A 21,431-nucleotide genomic window follows, 5' to 3' on the forward strand; every position below is an offset into this window, starting at 1 on the left:
TCCTGGAAAAAAAAAAAAAAAAGATTTTGGATTTTTGAAAATATATTTTTATTCTCCCTTTTCTTCTCTCTCTCTCCTTTCCACCACTCCCCTCGCATCCTTCCGCTCCCTGCCTGGCCTGTCCTGCCATAGCTCCATTGCTCTGCGGCCTCTCTCTTGTAACTCCTGCCGGCTACAGCTTTGTGCCTCCTTCCTCTGCTCCCTTCTGGTCAGGTACAGGTATCACTTCTCTCCATCTGTCTCTCTCAACTCTCAGTTTCTGTCTCGCTTTCCTTTCATGTTGAAGGCTGCTTAGCATGCCGGCTGCAGCTCGGTGCTCTCACATCATTGCATGAATCTCAGCTTTTACCTCTTTCATCTTTCAGCTTTCCATCACATCATCCTCACTCTTACACTGTTGTGTGCACATTTATCATCCTGTGTGGAAAGCAGGGATTATTTATTTTTACTGTTGCATGTAATGTAGAGATAGTTTTTGCACGTGAATGCCTGTGTGTGAGAAGTCATGTTGAGAGAAAAGAGGTGTGGGCGATGTTTTCTGGTGTGTGTGCATGTGGGTCTGCCAGTCAAAGTGAAGTTGGAAGAATCCAAACACACAGAGCTCCTTTATATTAGATATTCTATCCCCCACGGCCGGGTTGTAGAGGTCTGACATTCCATTTCCACCTGTCAGCTCAGCCCAGGCCGACCCAGCAGTCGGTGTCTGGAAAGAAGAGAGCCGGCAGGGTGGGATGGAGGACTGGTAACTAGCTTACCTGCTCCACATCTGTCTCTCACACTGCCGTCTCCTCGACAGGAGACATCTAATCTCACGCACACTGCTGTCAGAACACCTGAGCTGGAATTCTTCAACCAAAACCCACAAACTCACAGCTGCACAGAGTCTGGAAAAGATTCGTGCTGGAAAAGATGTTGAGTTGGTTCAGAATGTATACTGTTTTAGGAGTAATGATATTATATGAATTGCTTGTATTCACATGACGTCACATTCGACTCTAGCTTACTGTATACTGTAGAGCTGTACATACGGTAGAGTGTGTGGTGAATATTTTCTTGATCGCTGGAAAATGCTTTTTGGGTGTGTTTTTTTGGGCTGTTCCAATCATTCAAATTGTCAAACTGGTTGAGGTTACTTCAGAGTCCCTCATGAAATCATAAAAAATGAAGGGTTTTATGTACACAGAGAAAAAGGCAGCTTGTGAACTTTTCATTGGAATCAAAAGAAGCTGAGTCCAATCATGTTAGTTTGCAGTGATTGCTTAGTTAAAAGTTAGCAAAAAATCACTTTACTTCAGTTAGTTCGGGTCCTTCTCATATAGCTTCTGCTTTGTTGTGGCTAAACTAAAGCTCACAAAGCCATAAAAGCTTTAGCTCTTTTTTTTATTTTACTCATCAAGTTTCAGTTGTTAATCAAGAAGTCAACAGCAACATGTGCTAATGCATTGCTTCATTCACCAGGATGTCTTAGCAATCTTTATGATAAAAACAACCCAGACTGGGCTGCTATGAAGAATCTAGGCCGTCATGGATAGTTTACACTAAACACGTGCATCAGTAATGTTCTAAAAACACCAAAAATGCAAACACACAGGAGCAGAAATCAGACTCTTTCTTAGATAACATATAAGTATATACGACATCACATAGTTCAACTTTATCTAGTATCCACTGCGTGTGATCGCCTTTAAGATTTGAAGACTCTGACGTCTCACATCCTCCTTTGTTTGTCTACCACTTTGTTCACAGCAAGTACACGAGCCTGCAAAATTCACATGGTTGAATACAAGCAATATAAAAACATGTAACTCAAAATCATCTCATCAGTATATTTATATGTCTACAAATCAGTTCAGTGTTTTCTGGTTGCACCATAAAACCTTCTCCTCAGATTTTTACTTTTATAATGTGTGAACTATCCGTCACTGTCTGATCCACAGCAACCAACAGGAAGTGCTGCGGCTTTATTAGCATTAGCATAAACTAAAATCAATTTAGTTTAAAAGACAAAATGAATTTAAGTATTTTAAATGTTATATATCAAAGTTTGGTGCAGTGAGGATGTGTGTGTTCATGTCTGTATGAATGTGCAGATTTTAAAACTTTATTTTGTTTTTCACATCCTCCTGTTTCTTTTTTTTCTTTTTTCAGTTTTTACTCCCAAAGTGATTGGTGTAGCGATAGCGCGGTACGACTTCAGTTCCCGTGACACCCGGGAGTTGTCGCTGCAGGAAGGAGACTTGGTCAAGATCTACACAAAGTCTGGTGCCAACGGCTGGTGGAGGGGCGAGGTCAACGGCAGGGTGAGTGGCGTCCTGAAAATGATAGGAGACGTTTAGTCTGATTTACTTTTTTCCTTCGCGATTGAAAATGCACTGAAGTGTCATTGGGTGGCTTATTTACTCAGTATTTTTGTACATGCGCTTGTAAAGAAGATTCTACATTGTTTGTCATTCAGAAAGATATTTATTAATCATTAGGCTCTAGTGAAGTGATACAAACATACCAAGAGAAACAAACACAACAAACTGATATATACAAGGTCAATGAAAAAATAAGGATACATATAATGTTTAAGATGAAGGAAATAAAGAAGTAAAGGCGTGTGTGTGGTAGAAAATCAGAAATAATGATGGAAAAAAGTATAACACTGATAACAGTAAGTCTAATAATAATCATAATATTAAATCAAACAAAATAAAATACTTTTTTTCTCTTCTCCCATCATTCTGGTATTCTTATTTATCCTTAAATCTGTTAATGTTTGCTACATATGCCAACAGTGCTCTAAAATAAAATCACACACACACTTATTTGTGAGAAAATCCGTGTCCTAAACACTGAGAAATGTGGAATATATACAGACTCCCACTCACATCCATTGCATTTTAGCTTGGAGGTGTCTTGGAGTGTGTGAGTGTTTGCGTTTTTCTTTTACTGAGCCGGATGTGGGTGTTGATGGTGCTCTTGTGAAAAACTAAGCCTTGAGAAAGGAGTCTGTGGAGGGCTGTTAGTCTCTCTTTAAGACCAACAGCCCATAAAAACAACTGGTTCTACTTGCTGAGCTAAACAGCTGAGTCTGTCAATGAAAACCACTTTCCTGGGATTACAGCATTGTATCAACTCAATGAAATTTAGAATAAAAGATTAAATTTGGTTACAGCCACAAGATTGTATTTTATTTGAATATATAGCTATGAAAGGTATCCAAGTGTCTTGAAATGATTTAGGCCTGGGTCTAAAAATTCAATGATAATATCCCTACAAAGTTTTAAAATGTCCCGAGGAATTTGTGAAGCTAAAGATAATATTTTCTAACCGTTATTAGCCCTCCAGCATTTTTCTTCCTGAAGGCAGTTTAGGACAGATGTGACTGGTATATTCACGATTTGATGTCTGCTGTCACAAATTTGCAACAAACCACTTCTGGCCTTTGTTCTTTTATTTTTAATCCACCTAATATATTTTATTTATTTGCTTTTATTCACTCATATTTATGTATTTATTTTCATATTGTGTTTTTATTATTATTTATCTTATTATTTGTTAATAATATGTTTGATATTAAATTGCACGTTATTACTTTATTTAGAGTGGAGAGCTGTAAGATTCAACTCTAATGGGGTAAAATTTTCCCTGAGGACTCTCCAAAGGGATTAATAAAGTATTTCTATTCTATTCTAAAATAGTAGAAACATGCAAAGCCAAAAACCATGCCCAGCAGCAGTCCGGTGTAACCTCCTCCAAGCATGCAAGCACGTCGAGTCAAGTCGACTATAACTATAAACAGCACCTAGTAGAAGGTCCAGCCACAAATCAGTTTGATGTTAGATGTGAAGAGCAAATGGCAGACTGAAAGATGTTAGCTAAGCACACGCTTCTCATCAGCTTTGTTGAAGCCTTTGGAAGTTTGATGGTATTTGTTTAGCCTGAGTTTAGAGTCCCAACAAGAAAAACCATCATCAAAAGACCGAAGAAACTGTCTGAAGATTTCGTGAGTCTATCATCGCAGATTCATGGACAGAGCTGGAAATGAGCGCCAGCTGTGCTGCAGACCAAAGGCATGACGGAGCATCAACTCTGCGCGTTCGCAGCTAATGAACTCACGAGACTAAATGGAGAAACAACAGCATGCATTTTGTTGGCAAACACAGAACACCTGTTAGTTGGAAAGTGGTTGAATAATATTATTTTTGCTTGAGATGTCCATTTCTTGTCCTGAACATTTTAATTTTGTCACCCACAGGTCGGCTGGTTTCCATCCACATACGTGGAAGAGGGAGAGGAGTGAACAATCCCAAACAAACAAAGAAGAGTCTGATGAAAGAAGAATGGCAGCAGTGGACTGAGTAAACTGAGAACATAACAGTGAACGTCTGCATGGCTGCAGGTGCTTCACTCATTTCCACGGCGCCCCGTGGCCTTTGGTAGAGAAACGGTCTACGTCAGGCTGCAGATGCAGAGATGCCCTCACGTTTCTGGTTGACTGTGGCCGAGCAACTCCACCAACAAGCAGCTTGACTGTCAGCAGGGACCAAGCGCTCACCACACATTTCCCTTTCTCCCTTCCTGACTTCATCCTTCCATCCATAATTCATCCCTCGCTTCCTTTCTGCCGCAGCCAGCCACAGCACCCCCCCTCTAAACTCCCACCTGTTTCTGCCTGCCAAGTCAGCCGTCGCCAGAACTGTCACAAGCGAATACTTAAATGCCGCTCTTCCATTCATGCACTCATCTATCCATCCATTCATCCATCAACTCTCATCCGCTGCTCCGTGTGGGAATACAGTCATGTGAGAGCTGCAGGGACCTTCGCTGCAAAGGCTGCAAAGCTTTTTTTTTTCTTTTTCATCCCCCGTCTCACTCTAAAGGGATTTCAGTCAGTTTTGACCTTGCCTGTGTGTTTGCTCCACAAACGCGAGCGGTTATTGATGACTTGATGACCTAGATTCACACACATATACACACACCACCCACCTTTCCTCCCGTTCAGATTATTATCACCACACACACTCTTACTGGAGATGGAAGAGAGGGATGGTGTCGGATAGCATCGCTGCAACTCGCCAGCAATTGATCGCTGCTGTTCCTGTTTTCCTCCCACCTCCGACATCCTTTATCTCCGGCCCAGCCTCTCATGTTTTCGCTTGTCTTGGCTGTGAGCGATCCGACGCCCTTATCGGTGGCAGCTCTGTCAACAAGCGCCCATTCGCTCAGGTTTTATCCTATTGGAGGCATTAGCCGCTTGTTGGGGAGCGATTGGCTGTTTGTTCATGAGAGGCTGTGAACCAAGATTTGTACTTCATCTATATTTTCTTCAGATGATGCACAAAAACCTGCTTCATCTGATCCATCATCTTACAGGCCAGTAGTTTCACTAAACACTTGTTTCTTTTTTAATGGAAGTAAATTGACCAAAACATTTACATTTACAAATTGGGTCTGGAATCAGCTTTCCAGCTGCTCCTCTTCTCTGCCTTTCAACCTGCACAAAGTCTCCTTGATCCACAGTTAAAGAGGATTTTCCCACCTTTACAGGACATACCTGCACAACACTACCACATTTTTAGCAGTAATAGAAAAAGAAAGAAGATCCAGCTTGAATCACTGGGGTCAGACTAAAAACTCTTCTATGGCTAATTAGACAGACTGTAATTGGAGATTTGCTTAATACATGTTCATTCTGATTTATGTTCACATAATGGGCAAAAATGAAGGTAAACAATATGAATGACTGCTTTCTTTTACTACTTTGTGTCCTGAAGTTGCCTTCTCACCACATTTCCATTGTTCTTACTCATCAACATTGAAATTAAGAAAGCTATGGTGGTTAACTTCAACTGTAGTGATGCTACTGGAAGACATGCAGAGGCTTAAATAAGGTTTTCATGTAAAGATATGCATCTGAGCCGACTTAATGGAGCCATTATATTTGAGGATGGTTAATGACCCACCAGATTTGATCAGTCAGTTGTATAGTTCAACTTCTGGACTGAAGAAAAGTATTTCCCCAGTTTCAGCCCATCTGCAGTGTCATTACATGACCACTAGATGGCAGCATCTTAAACAGGTCTTCATCTAAGTGCAATCATTCTTGGCTTGTTTTAGTTTGGAGATTACATCATCTGATTAGGACAGGGATGATATTTGAGGACTGTGACTATCTTGTTAAACTGGGAATATACAATGGTATGACTGGAAATGTTTCTGACTTTCATTTAAAATTTCAACCGTTTCAGAAACTTGATGGTTATTGAAGACCTTTTAAGATTACATTTTTTCCTCTCTGCATCTCAAATGTAAAATATTACATGTATAAGTTCCTTAGGAAAGATTGGTGCAAGAAGAGGCACAAACACAATCCAACACCTTTTTCCCATCGTAGGAGGAGGAGTCAGAGTGGGCTCTAATCGCAGACTCCAGTAATCCACTCCTGCTCTTCCTCCTCTCAGACGAACTCTGACAGCGGGGCCATTTACAACTGCAGACCTCCCTCTCCTCCCAGTACGCTTTCAGATTTTTTAAAATTTATTTATTTTGCAGAGGAGGGATGGGTGGAAGGCTCAAGGGTATCTGTGATCTAATCATTACACCATCTCCTCACCTCAGCGACCCCTCTGCATTCATCTTTCTGTCGGATCCCGTCTCTATCTCACCGTGTCACTTCTCTCTCTGTACTGCCTTCTTTCCTCATCCGTCTCTCAACCACTCTCCGTCTTCTCGGTTTCTCTCTGTATTCTGTTCCTCACCCTCTGAGGACTGTGAGCTTTGCCGCCGCTGCTGCTGCTGCTGAATGTTGGCAGGAGGAGATTCAACATAATGGAAAGAGGAGGGAGAAGCGGTCTGTACCTTTGAAGAAAATTCAACATTACCTTAAATTAATACGCCAATTAGAGAATGGATCTGAATTTTCTCTTTCCATTATTATTTCATCATATGCTGAGTGGGGAAAAAGCATCTCTTCAGGTTCAGGGAAATCACATCGTACAGATCCACTTATTTCCTCTTCACACAACTTTGCATCCACTGCTCCACATCTGTTTGTTTTCCCAATGAAGCCAAAGATGTTTGCTTACTGTGCGCTCCATGTTATGTCTCATAACCACGGTACCAACCGCTGTGGCCTAACTAAAACCGTGCAATCCTGACTGTGTAGCAGAACCCTGTATTGTTGCTGTATCATACTGTAAATGATGTAAATAGCTTATAAATAAAGATATACGCTGCTTTTAATCTGCTGAGATTTCCTGTACTGCTTTATTGTTGATTGGTGAATCTAAACTGCTTCTATTTGATATACGTTGTGATGTAGATAACATGTAGTGTTTTTATTTAAATATATTTACAAAAAAAAAAAAAAAGAACCTTTTTATCATTTCAAACACGTGATTGTCAGCATTATATGGCACCACAAATAGTGTGGTGGGGGGGGGGCAGGTTCTGTGATAGCATGGGTTTGTGACACACTCTTGTTGATTGCATTACTGCAGATAATACACAGAGTATTTGGAGCAATATTATGCTGCCTTCAAGACAAGACACATCTTTTCCAGGGACATCCATACATTCTCTCAACAAGACCATTGAAACTACCTTTTACACACACCATAAACACATTACCAGAAGTGACTTTCTTTTAAATTAGGGTTCAAATTATGCAGCTTACTGTAGTGTTTTGTTGCTCTTTCCTCCACAGGACTTAAATAACCTGCAGTCAGTGGGGTGTTGTTTCTCACTAGCTTATTGGCTAATAAGTGTGAATGAATGTGGGGATAAGCAGTGAGTCTTGTTGCTGCGATCATGCTGATAATGAACTAACTTAACCCGATATTTATATATAGTAGGATTAATTAGAAAAAGACATGAAAGCTAGCTGTATACTGTGGGTGTGTAAAAACATGCAGCATGTAGTTGTACATGTGTTGAGGACACGGTAAGTGTGTAAAAGACACAGAGCATATGCTGACGCTTGCTCCAGCTTCTCTGTAAAAATGTTCTGAATCAGGTCTTGTGTATTTGTGTGTGTGCCCATGTGTGGGTGGTGGTCTCCCTTGCCATCTGCTACCTCGTTACCTGCCGTTGCTGAAGTTAGACTGAAGCTTGGACTCTGAAAAGGAACAGTGGTGCAGGGATGGAACAATCAGTGCTCTTGGCACTGAAGGGGCGTTTGAAATGCCCACCAGGCAGGCTTGCCTTGGCCTGGCCAGTCTGTAAGTCACTATATACTTCCAGCTGAGGCTGGACCACCAGTGTGACAGATGGCTGGGTGACATCAGCTCCTTCCTCAATTGGGCTCAACTTTCCGGCCCACTGTGGTTGTGTCTGATATGAGACTCTTGTTGGTGAGCAAAGATTTTCTGTGGAGTCGACACTGATGGAACGATGGTATGAAAGCTGGTGTGGAAGGTGCTGTGGCTCTGATCACAGGGCTCCATGCATCAAAGTACATTTTTGAACTCTGGCCGTGCAACAGAATCAGCACAGTGTATGATTTCATGGCCAGAAATTCACCATTGTTGGTTTAGTGATTCATGAATGCCACTGGTAGCTTTGAAAATTTGCCAGTTTGCTGACGGATATGTTTAAGCTTAACTCGGCACCTCGGGGTGAACTGAGTCCTGTAATTTACTGAAATGTCGCTAAAAATTAAACAAGTTGATTAAATGCATTTAGCAGTATTTAATAAGTTATAGCATAAAATATTGCACCCAGAAAATGAGTTTACCAGCTCTGACAGAAATTACTCATGTAGCAGCTAATTATTTCATTCAAATAAAAGCAAAATAGTTGAGAAAACATTTAAAACAAGCACATTGTCCAAACACAAGTAGGCAAAAGAGGTCACAAGCACTGTTACGTCCTTCTCAAAGCTGCCAGATTTAAAGAACTCCATGCATGTTGAGATTTTTGATCAGTGAACACAAAGTTAAATAATACGCTGATTAAAAGTAAAATATGTGTAATCTATAAATTTAATACAGCACACAGTGGCTGAGGCAAAACAAGGTAAAGCAAGGTAAAACAATTTTATTAGTATAGTGCATTTCATGCACAAGATAATTCAAAGTGCTTCATTTAAAGTATTATTAAAACATTACAGCATGCAGAAGAAGCATCAAAAGTCATCCTGTTTCATCATGTTTTTAGTTACTGTAATATCTAATTGTAATAATAATGTTATTACCTCTACCAAAGCGGAGGTCATGTTTTCGACGCCGTTAGTTTGTTTGCCCTCAGTCAGATAGACAGAACTAAAAAAAAAGTTATGTTCATAACTTAAGACGTTATGGACGGATTTAGATTAAATTTTCAGGAAATCTAACAACTGGAATGAGGGACACCTAATTAGATTTTGGAGGTGATCAGAATTACTGCCTGGATCCAAGAATTTTTTTAAAAGAATTCTTTACTAAGCTGAGATAAGGATAATTTTGCCATTAAAGCTTCTAACTCAAAAATATGGCCCACAATCATTGGCAAATAAATAAAAAATTACAATGACTTGGGAGAGGTCTGCATCCTTATTGTAATAAGGGCAGATTAATTACGCCTGCTGAATGTTCACCAGACCACAAATGTTCAGGAGCACAACCTCCTAAATTCACTGGTCACTGGCAGTTTAGGAGGAGGAGGGATATGCCCTGTACTCGAGTGTCAAAAGGCTGTTGTAGACATCAAGACACACATGACCCAGATGCACATGAACCTGGTAAAGGACTGGGTGGAAGGAATCCTTTATCAGTCCAGTAAATCAGTTGTCACTAAAAAGCTCAGGGAGCTGAGGGACTCCAACCATGACCATGACGGACTTGCAGGATGATCAGGTGGCATGTCCATCATGCAGCCAATGCTTTTAGGTGTGGGAAGAGAACTCGCGGTTCCAGCAGAGGGGGGCCTTGTTGTTGTTAGGTAACCATGTTAAGCATTGCAGTATTCAGCTGCTGTAGCTAGCTTGAGTGCTAGCTTGGCCATTTATGATAATGCTCCAAAAATGCATTGACGTCTTATTTAAACAAACAAACAAAATAAATAAATAAATAAATAAAAAATTGATAAATTTATTAAAAGTTATATGGCGAGACAGAGTGCTGCAACAACTGAGGAAAATGATTACTGAACCGGCAGCAGCTGAAAACAGATGTGAAGACACCGGAGAGGGGAGCATTTTTAGACTATACATCCATGGGGTATACAGCATATGGATACACCTATCCCTACTTCTGGTTTACTGCTAGTGGTAGACTGGATCCTCATGTGGCTAACTTCATGATGGGAGCTGTTAGGACTGGGGTCTGTCTCAGCTTGATCTGTGTCCTTCCTCTTTACAAAACAAGTCTGAAACATCTCCCTTTCTCCACATTCTTTTATTTTGACATACAAAATCAGACTGTTTATTATATATTTCTCCACATTTTAATGTTGTGGCCTTCCTTATAATCAACTAGCAGCCTTGCTAGCCTCCTGTCCTAATAAACTGGATCATGTAGTTTTAGATTAGCCATTAATAAGTAACCAGGGTTCTGAGGTACTATTTGAGGATCTTAGTTTATTTTAAGCTCTAATGTGAAAATTTTGATTGCCTGAGCTGATGTGTAGTCGTTAAATACACTCACTTAAAACTAAATATGACATGTTTTCTCCACATTATTTTAAAACTAATTTAGTGCTAGCATGCAATTAGATTAGCACTGCTGCATAATTTTGTGCTAACATCAGGTTGAAAGCCTTACATAAAATTAGTAGTGGTACTTGAAGACTCTGTCTTCTCTGTTTCTGTCTTCCTCTTCTAGTGCTCTATCAAACACCTGAGGTGGGACTTGGGGTGTCCAATCAGATTTTAGAGGTGGCCAATGGCACCCTGGTCCCCCCTCTAGCTCTGCCCCTGGCCACATTGGGCTCTAAACAAACTTTTGTGATCACAATTTGGATGGTAGATTTGTAAAGTTAATAGCGAGTAAAAATCTTTTACTAACCATTTTTCACACAGAGAATGTATTAAGCCATATTATAGGTTCAAGTAAATATGTACATGTTTTTTTATCTTTAGAAAATCTTTGGAAAAAAAAGACCTAAAGACTGAATGCAAATCCTGATGTCATAACATGAGCAAATTATGCTGCAATTATTCACAGCATAAGGCACAGTGAGCACTACAGACTTAAAATAGCCTGCATGCGTAATTATTTCTAAATTTGCTTCAGTTTAGCACTGCAGCTATTTCCTTACTTTCCCTTCTGTCATTTTTTTCCTCCAAAAATCTCAAATCAACTTTGCCAAGTTCAGACATTTTCAACTGCCTTCCATATTAGCCACATCTTTTCCCTCAGTCTCTTCCCCCATGTTTTCTCTGGGTTTATTGCAGTCTTTTGGGGCCATGAGGGACCCATCACCATCGCCAGACAGTATGGCTACTGTGTGCAAATATCAAGCAGCTTTCTGCTGTTTTCCTGGAGACTGGCATCCCTGCATAAACACTGAGGTGCTGTCTATAGACCACACTCTGACGGCCCACCCTCATATAAAAAAAAAAACAAAAAAAAAAACAACACTTGTCCACTCGGCTCCTCTGAGCATCTCTCCTTACAGGGTGCAGCAACGTAATTGTCGCCTCCAGCTTAATTATTTAAAGTATTTCTATATTCACGTAGCACAGATTCAAAGGAACCTATGTCTACCATGCATGTGGCGTGGCATGGCACAGCTCAGAAACAACATTTCCAAGCTGGCAAAGGCATAAAATACTCTTTGGCATACTTTAGCTCACTTTTCAGAGTTGCAGTTATCTTCAGCAGCCTTTTTTTTTCACACATGCAAGCTGTAATGTGTGTCCCCCCACACACATACGCACATACACAACAGATGGTGGCACAAACATTGCCTTCAATAACAATTAGCATTACAAAGCAGTTAAAATGCACAATTTAATTTGGCTCACTGCAGCATTTATTTGCCACTGTAAACTTGTAATATTTAACACATTCAACTCCTTTCATATAGACTAAATGCTTGAAGGTGTTTCTGAGAGAGCTTAGAAGCATGTGAACTGAAATGTAAATGCACTGAAATACACCGGCTCAACAGAAACATCTTTATAGCAAACGTCATGCATAGATGAGCTTTGAAGGACTTAGATTCAGCCTGTGCAGCACAGAAATACCTGAGTGTGATCTCACCTTGTGTATTTCAATGCATGAAGAGAGATAAAAGGAGAACAGCTGGGAGTGTGTGTGTACGTCACACCTGTGACCTAGTCATACTCTGTAGATAGAATACATTTGTCTGGAAGCAAAAATGCATGAAGATATAATGCATCAACCGTTTGTATGATTACTTATTTTTTCTTTTTTTCACCATTGTGAACTAGATTTTTGTTCTAGTGGTTTCACAATAGAATGACACAGAATTTATTTTTACATACTTTTATTAGCTTTTAAAGCTCTTAAGGGTTTTATTTCTGAGCTTTTATCTAACTTGCATTTAGTTTATGAGCCTCCCGGACCCTCAGGTCTCTTGTTTATTCCTAATGTGGGCACAGAAACATATGGAGAGGCAACTTTTAGTTTTTAATGGTCCTTGTCTTCCAGACGAGTGTTGACATGTTTAAAAGTAGACTTAAGACTTACCTTTGGTGTAAAGTGTGTATTCATAATTAGTGTGCCACTTACATTTATTTCTCTCAAACTCTCTTATAATAAATCCGGCTTTTATATTATTTTGTGATTGTGTTTTACCAGTTTATTCAGTATTCACTTTTTCAACACATTCTGACATTAATGATTCTGTATTTACATTTTTTAATGAGTCAGATTTAAAGAGCATTTTTTATTCCATTTTAATGGTCTTTTATACAATCTTATTCTTTGTGATGTTTCTAGTGTCTTATTATTGAGTCTTTTTTAAATTTTTCTTATTGTATATTATTTTCACCTTTGTTTTATTTTGTTTTCCTCAGCTTAATTTCCTCAGCTTAAAATGTTGTTTTAATTCCAATGTATTATTTCCCCCATTACGATTGGCAACGGTTAGGAAAGTGCCCACAGGCACGCCCATGTCATGTATGTGTATGTGGGCATGACTTGGTGGTTTGTAGTTTGAGGGACTCTTAGGTATAAGATTTTTGTTGCTGCTGTTTTAATGTAAAGCACTTTGTAGTGCAATTACTGCATTACACCAACAAATCTGCAGCAACTGTGTGACGCTATCATATCAATATGGAGCAAAACTTGAGTAATGTTTCCAACACCTTGTTGAATCTATGACAGCAAGAATTAATTTATTTCAAAAGGAAAAAGGGGGTCCAACCCGGTAATAGTGAAGTGGACATCTTAAAATGACCAGTGAGTGTATATTGTATTACAAACAGTTTTTACCTCAGTAGAAAGTGATCTCCTACTGATAGTTAACAGCTCGCTGGCATCAGGCATTTTTCCCAAGTCACTAAAGATAGCTGCTATTAAGCCACTCCTAAAGAAAAGGACTCTAGACGCCTCTATAATGAACAACTATAGACCTGTCTCTAACCTCTCTTTTATTTCCAAGATTATTGAAAAAGTTGTATTTCACCAGCTTCATGACTTTTTAAATGAAAGTGGAAATCTTGATAAATTTCAGTCCGGCTTCCGACCTCATCACAGCACTGAAACAGCTCTGGTCAAAGTGTTAAATGACATTAGGTTGAATACCGATTCTGGTCAAGTATCAGTCCTGGTTCTGTTGGATCTCAGTGCTGCGTTTGATACTGTAGATCACAGAATCCTGTTGCACAGGCTGGAAAACTGGGTTGGACTTTCTGGAGCGGTCCTTAACTGGTTCAGGTCCTATTTAGAAGGCCGGAGTTATTTTGTTACGATCGGCAGCTATGAATCCGAGCGAGTGGCCATGACTTGTGGAGTCCCCCAGGGGTCAGTCCTTGGACCTCTTCTGTTCAACTTGTATATGCTCCCTTTGGGTAAAATATTACAAAACTATAGCATTAGTTATCAAAGTTATGCAGATGATTCACAACTTTATGTGTCTCTGTCACCAGATGACTGCAGTCCAATAGACTTATTGTGTCAGTGTCTGGAGCAAATAAACACCTGGATGAGGGAGAATTTCCTACAATTAAATGAAGACAAAACTGAGATTATTCTGTTTGGTAGCAAAGAGAAGAGGGTCAGCATTGGCAAACACCTGGAGACTCGGGCTCTTAAAATTACCAACCAAGTTCGTAACCTGGGAGTGTTGATAGACTCAGATCTGACTTTCAGCAGCCATATCAAAGCTGTCACTAAGACAGCTTTTTACCAGCTCAGAAACATCAACAGAATTAAAAGTTTAGTCTCCCAGAAAGACCAAGAGAAACTCATCCATGCATTCATCTCCAGTAGACTGGATTACTGTAATGGTCTTTTAACAGGACTTCCTAAAAAGAGCATTAAACATCTGCAGCTCATCCAAAACGCTGCTGCTAGAGTTTTAACCAGGACTAAGAGATCTGAACACATCACACCAGTTTTGAAATCTTTACACTGGCTTCCAGTCAGTCACAGAATAGATTTTAAAACCCTTCTGATCATTTACAAATCCCAGAATGGTTTAGGCCCAGAATACATCTGTGATATGTTCAGAGAATATAAACCTAGCAGAGCTCTTAGATCCAAAGACTCTGGTCAACTAGTCCAGGCCAGAGTCCAGACTAAACATGGAGAAGCAGCATTTAGCTGTTATGCTGCAAACAAATGGAACAAACTGCCAGTGGAGATTAAACTTTCCCCAAATGTAGACATTTTTAAATCCAGGTTAAAAACTTTTCTTTTCTCATGTGCCTATGCATGAAATCTGCACGGTAACTTTTTTTTAACTTATCTTGCTTTTAATCATTTTAATGTAATTTATTATTTTATTGTGATTATGTGTTGATTATGTGTTGATGCCTTTTACTATTCTAAATATCTGTAATGTCTTTGTTTTATGTAAAGCACTTTGAATTGTCCTGTACATGAAATGTGCTATACAAATAAACTGCCTTGCCTTGCCTTACAAAAAAGACTTTCTCTTTTAACTTTTTAAATGGTTTATTGATGCTCTTTAAATGTCTAATACTTCACATTTTCAGGAGTCAGTGGTGAAATGTTCGATTTCATGGACAGCTGTGGGCTGTTCTCTGAACATTTCCTCACCAATACTAATAAGGTTAAATGAAATTTAACCTGCTGTACTATCATTTCAACTGTGATGCTTGCATTTAGATGCTGTTTATGGGAAGCAGCACCACGATCAAAGGAGGATTTGGGCAAATGCAACAGAACAGGTCAAACGCTGACTGCAAATACTAAACAAATCCAGAGAGAAAGTAAGCTGGAGCAGTTTTAGGTAAATCTACAATTAGGTCATCCTGACTGATAATGGATAATGGCAGGATCCTTTCATGGTAAATGGAATTTGCCAGCTGTAACATCTATGTCTACTTGTCAAAGAATCCTGGAACAAAATACTGAAATCTACGTTACAGTTAGCTCCGATGTACTCCAAAGAAAACTAATGCGACCAAATGTCAAAACCTTTGAGAAAGACAAGCAGACATATGATTATATTTCATATTTGATATAAAGCAAAATAAAATGTTTCATAAGCTGTGCTGAGTAAAAATTAATTTGAGGCAATATTTGCACACATGCTATTATGAATCCAAGATTAGCATGCTAAAGCTAACATTAGTTTATGAGCAACGGCTGCTTTTGCAAGGCAGCAAACTTTAATATCCACAGATGTTGTAACTAATAAGTAAATGAAACATTGTTCTGAGATGCAAATCAACAATTGTAGTTAGTAGATGTGTAAATAATGACTTCAGAAAAATGAAAATTAAGGATAAGTGCAATGCATTACCCTTATACTTATTCACGAAGTTGAATATCTTCAGATAATTTCATTTAGTTGATTTAAACTCAACAAAAACATTATTCAGATGATTAAATTGTGACGTTAATTCATGAGAAATGAAAATTTGCTGTTAAAATTAATACTGAAACAGAAACCAGTCAGTACCTGAACCATGGGCAGATAAAAGTCTGAACAGAATGCATGTATAAAACATATGGAGGTGGCGTAATGCCCTAGCTCTTTGAAGGTGTGACAGACATGGGCAGAGATGTAACCTTTTCAACTCAGATTCAGCCAAAAGCTGCAAAGTTGACTGAGCAACACCTTACAAGTACAAGTAAACAGACCTGAAATATACTCTAACAGCAGCCTCTGAGTTTTACATGGTAGGGGAGCAAAATATTCTGCCAGTAATCTGATCATTGCAGCTGCCTGTCACTTGCTGAAACAAAAAAGGCAGGAAGACTCACAAACAAAAACAAAAGTGCTGCAAACAATCACAAAGGAGAAAACCAATCCTTTGTCAGGTTTCTGAGTCAAGGCTGTGGTTCTTGACAAAAATTTTGGACATTACGTCATCATTTATGGTAATTGATCCAATTTTATTTCTACTTCTGAAAAGGTTTAGAAATTCATCTTTCCTGAGAGGACAGTTTTGATTTGAGAGAGGAGGTTGTGGTGAGCTGAAATCCACATTGCACCAAAGGTCTTCAGATTTATTGTTTTCGTTTCTCCATGTTGTTAATTAACAGAGTAAATGTCATAGTTTGAACTTGGTTCCTGCAGGTTTAATTGCCAATAGCTATAGTTATATTTTCATAGACTTCTTGCTGGTATTCTTCATGTTTTCCTTAGTTTGCCTGATGATTTGTTTTCCTACACAGGCTGTCAGATGTTTTCTGTCAAGTTTCTTTAGCAGCTGGTTGTCTGGTTGTAGAGTTGTTGCTGCTCTTTTTTTTTTTATCTTTGTCTCCCTTTTTTTCTTCTCATTCTCCCCCTTCCCTTGTTCCAGCTGCCAGGTCCAGCATTGACATGTAATTTAGCAATAATCAAATTAAAAACAGTAAGGGTCATGGGGAGCCTTATATCTACAAAGATTTTTTTTTATCTACTAAGCTTCCCCTTTGTAAAGCAAATTTGTTGGGAGGAACATGGCAGCCAGACCATCTTTCAGCTTGTGATGCTGGACAGGACAAGGTTGTAAATAAAGAAAAGAAAGAACGTGGTACCTTTTTCAACACAACAGAATTCTGCATTTCATTCGGCGCCACAAAAAATACAGTGTAACAGATTTTAATATTTTCCCCTCTGTAAATGTGATATTGCCTTGAGGCACTGCTGTGAAGTTACTGTTGTTAACAGCTTACGAAGTCTTTTATTTTTTTTTACCTTAAGCAACCTGGGGCGAAAGTTTAAAAAGTTAATATCTGCAAGCATTTAATTTGGAGCAAATGAAGATAATGTTTATTTTAACTGGCAGGTTTCTGGGTTCATGCTCATATGAAATTCATCACAGCGGGGGTAATTCCACATATCCAGGAGACAAGGAATTTTTTACACTAATTCAGTAGTTTATACAGGAAGTTAGACTCACACGGGTCCAGTTAATTTTAGCAGGAGATCAGAAGTTAAGCTCTGTATGGTAAGCTACCATTGTTGCCTCTGCACTGATTAAGACTGATAAGCAGTGACATTTCAATTTTCTGAAACACATATTTGCTTCTTGAATGTTATCATATTTAGTAGACTGCAATATTTAGTTTGCTATTTTGAATAACAATGAAAACCAAAAGGCTATTTCCATTCAGCATTACAAATGCTTGCACACTCTGCGCTTGCTTGCCAGAAAAGAACATTGATTCTGTCTTTTTGGTATTTATGTCCATCCATCCATTTTCTGCCGCTTATTTGGGGTCAGGTTGCGGGGGCAGCCACCTAAGCAGGGAAACCCAGACTTCCCTCACCCCGGCCACATTTATCAGCTCGTCCGGGGGTATCCTGAGGCGTTCCCAGGCCAGCCGAGAGATGAAGTTGTTCCAGCATGTCCTGGGTCCTCCCTACCCGTTGTCATGATTGCTGTTCTGCTGAGCCTCCAGCTCTTCATCAGTCTAATCTGCTCCACCTGGGCAGCCTGATTACTGCCTCTCCTCACCTGTTCCCCGCCCTACTTATTCACTCTCCAGTCTCTGCTTCCCTGCCAGAAGGTCAACTTGCTTAACTTGTTAAGACCCTGCTTTGCTCTTGTTTCAGATTCTTGTTGTCAGCCCTGTTACATACCCTGGACCTCTCGTGTCTGATCCACACTGGACTTTTCCTGCCAAATGTTATCTGGATATTGACCCCTGCCTAGAACGACCACGGAGATTTGCCCGCCCCTTGATAAATAGTCCTCTCTCTGCCTCTTTGTGTCTGACCATTGCCTGCCTTATGACATGCCTTTTTGGATTTGTGGATCTGCACATTAATACCGGGAGTCTTTTCGGGATTCTAACCTCACAGCCCCACAGGATTTCTCCGCCACTCCTTATTGGGCTGCAGCCCGTTTTCCCCTCACCAGTCTCCTGGTTTAAATAAATGATACTCTGTTCAACCCTTTATTCTGTGTATGTGTGTGGCTAAATTTAGAGATCTAGAGAACTTTAGAGATTACTCATTACACCAGTGGGATGTGCCTGGAACACCTCACCAGGGAGGTGTCCCTCCCAGATCACTGACCTATTCACCCTGTCTCTAAGGGAGAGCCTAGCCACCCTGTGGAGAAAACTCATTTCGGCCTCTTGTATTTGTGATCTCGTTCTTTCAGTTACTACCCATAGCTTGTGACCATAGGTGAGGGTGGGAATGTAGATCAACCAGTAAATTGAGAGCTTTGCCTTTTGGCTCAGCTCTTTCTTCACCATGACAGACCGATGCAGAATCCGCATCATTGTAGACGCCGCACCGATCCACCTGTCGATCTCCTGCTCCATCCTTCCCTCACTCGTGAATAAGACCCCGAGATACGTGAACTCCTCCACTTGGGGCAGGACCTCATTCCCAACCCAGAAAAAGCACTCCACCCTTTTCCGGCTGAGGATTATGGATTTGGAGGTGCTGATTCTCATCCCAGCTGCTTCACACTTGGATGTGAATCATTCCAAGAGAGTCCAACCTGATTTATTGATGGCAATGCAGACCAAACTCTGGCACCGGTCATACAGGGACCGGACAGCTCATACAAGGGGGTCTGGCACTCCACACTCCCGCAGCATCCTCCACAGGAGCCCCTGGGGGACACGGTCAAATGCCTTCTCCAAGTACACAAAGCCACTCTTTCAGGCTAAGCCTGACCGGGCCCCATGGGCAAAGGCCCAGCCACCAGGCTCTTGCCTCCGTGCCCCACCTCCAGGCCTGGCTCCAGAGGGGAGCCCCGGTGACCCACATCTCCGGGAAGGGGAAACCGGAAACCACTGATTTGAATCATCATAGGGGTTTATGGAGATACGCTTCGTCTGGTCCCTGTCCTAGAGATTTGTTTGCCATGGGTGACCCTACCAGGGGCATAAAGCCCAAACATAGCTCCTAGGATCTTCAGGACACTGTAAGGTGGCAGGTCAGGGAAGAGTGGTAGTAGTATTTATGTATAATCCAGAATTCTCAAGTCATTTAGATAAGGGTAACACTGCCTTTGTCAGCTCTATGGCTCCTTGTTTTTGTGTTGGTATATGTAAACTGAACTGTATCATCAGCATATAATTGTGTACTGACATTTGAACAAATATTTGGAAGGATATTTCTGTAAAGACTAAATAAAAATGGTCACAAAGCTGAACCTTGAGGGACACCTAGTGTAAAGTCAAGTTGAGATGATTGTTCTTTGCCAAAAAAAACAAAACAAAACAAAAAACAAACAAAAAAAAAAAAAAAAAAAAAAAACAGGACACAGTGAGTCACTATCCAACCATCCATCCATCCATCCATCCATAAAAAATAAAATAAATAAATTTGTGATTTTCTGTTCTGGATTTAAAGGTGTCATTAGATGAGAAGTGATGTTGATATTCATTTCAGAAAACCACCAATCTGTTGGAGAAATATATCAATCAAATTTTATTTATAAACCCCCTTTTTTTAAACGAGTAGCACAAAGTGCTTTACATGAAAAAAAAAAAGTTTACATAATGTAAAGAATATAAAACAAAACTCACACCTAGTACCGCCCTCTCATTCACACAAAAAGTAAAATACATAGATAATAATAAAATAAAATAAAATAAAATAAACAAATAAAAATAAATTAATTAAAAGCTAAGCTAAAAGGCAGGTCTTGAACCTCTCTTTGAAAAAAAATCAACAGTCATCATCATCATCATCAATATACAGTATGTGGGAATAGAGAATTAATTTGTGGGGGCTGCATGTAGAGCATCTTTAAAGCCAGTGTGCAGCCAGAACTTTACACTGATTCAGTAGCTTAAAGCACTGCTGTGGTTGAAGGTGGTTGATGGTTGTCACACTATGTATGCAGACCCTGACTACACCTCACATGGCAGATGGATGATGGAGATGTAGTAGGCAGAGCTTCTATTTTAGGGTCTTTAAGTCTAGCTCACTCTTTGCTTTTCCTCTCTCTTTTCTTCCTAACCTCAACTGGCAATCGTGCCATTCGCAATGTACCCATTTTACAGTGTTCCCTGAAGCACCTCCAGATGTATTCAGATCCCATTTGTCATTCCTGGGATAGTGATGGCGTCAGCAGTTATGTTCCAACCTCCACCGATGGCACAACACTGCCACTACGAGAAATTTCAGGCTCTGCCTGAGGTCACCCTCCTTCCTTATTACAGTTTTATATCTACAGTGTGATGGATAATGATGATGTTGTTGCCCTATTTACTCTGCTGTGGTAACTAGGCACACATTTTGCTTATGTGCTGACTTGTTACTCACAGATCTTTTAGCTATACTGCTGCATTGAATGTTAGTACTGATAACCACATTTTTTTTTTTCTGGTCACTACATCAACATTTTTAAAAAATAAATATTATTTTAATCATAAAATCAGTGCCCTACTTTCATAAGTTGCAATACTGAAGTAAATATTTATACATTAACATGTAAACAATATATAAAGGTGGTTTAATAACTTAATTCATATCCTTCCACAGACTATTTTTCAAAGCAGATATTTAAACTTATCAACATGAAAAGCACAGAAATAATAAATAATAATATACTCAATAATAAAGTTCCTTTAATCAGACAATGAATCAGCATGATCTTTGTCTCAGATCAGGAGCAAACAAACAAAATGTGAATTCTTCTTGTTAAAGTTTAACTTTGAGATGGAAAATAAACTTGACCCAGATGAACAAGTCTTGGTGGTTCATATGGTTTCAGCATATCAAAAATATGTTATGGGACCATCCAGCACCTTGTACAACAGAATTTTAAAATCAGTTATTTGGTGCAGGAAGTCAGTGTTAAGATATGAGAATCAGAGTGATAAGTTGCCTGTTTTTGGTCTCTGTAAGCACTAGAGCAGCAGCATTCTCGCATAGTTGCAGTTGTTTTACTAATTATTTCCTTT

At 39.7% G+C, this 21,431-nt stretch overlaps 1 protein-coding gene across 2 annotated transcripts in view; it reads left to right on the forward strand.

The window, feature by feature from the left end:
* LOC121628876 (guanine nucleotide exchange factor VAV3) overlaps positions 1-7,230 on the forward strand; it is a 106,257-nt gene extending 99,027 nt beyond the window's left edge. The window contains exons 26-28 of one of the 2 annotated variants that reach the window (XM_041968253.1): positions 133-213; positions 2,149-2,300; positions 4,244-7,230. In XM_041968253.1, coding sequence (XP_041824187.1) covers positions 133-213; positions 2,149-2,300; positions 4,244-4,288 — 278 coding nt within the window. In that variant the 3' untranslated portion in view covers positions 4,289-7,230. The remainder of the gene's footprint in view (positions 1-132; positions 214-2,148; positions 2,301-4,243) is intronic. The other variant, XM_041968254.1, reaches the window with a different exon arrangement.
* Positions 7,231-21,431: the final 14,201 nt, after the last annotated feature.

The sequence above is a fragment of the Melanotaenia boesemani genome, chromosome 18 (assembly GCF_017639745.1).
Source record: "Melanotaenia boesemani isolate fMelBoe1 chromosome 18, fMelBoe1.pri, whole genome shotgun sequence".
Taxonomy (NCBI): domain Eukaryota; kingdom Metazoa; phylum Chordata; class Actinopteri; order Atheriniformes; family Melanotaeniidae; genus Melanotaenia; species Melanotaenia boesemani.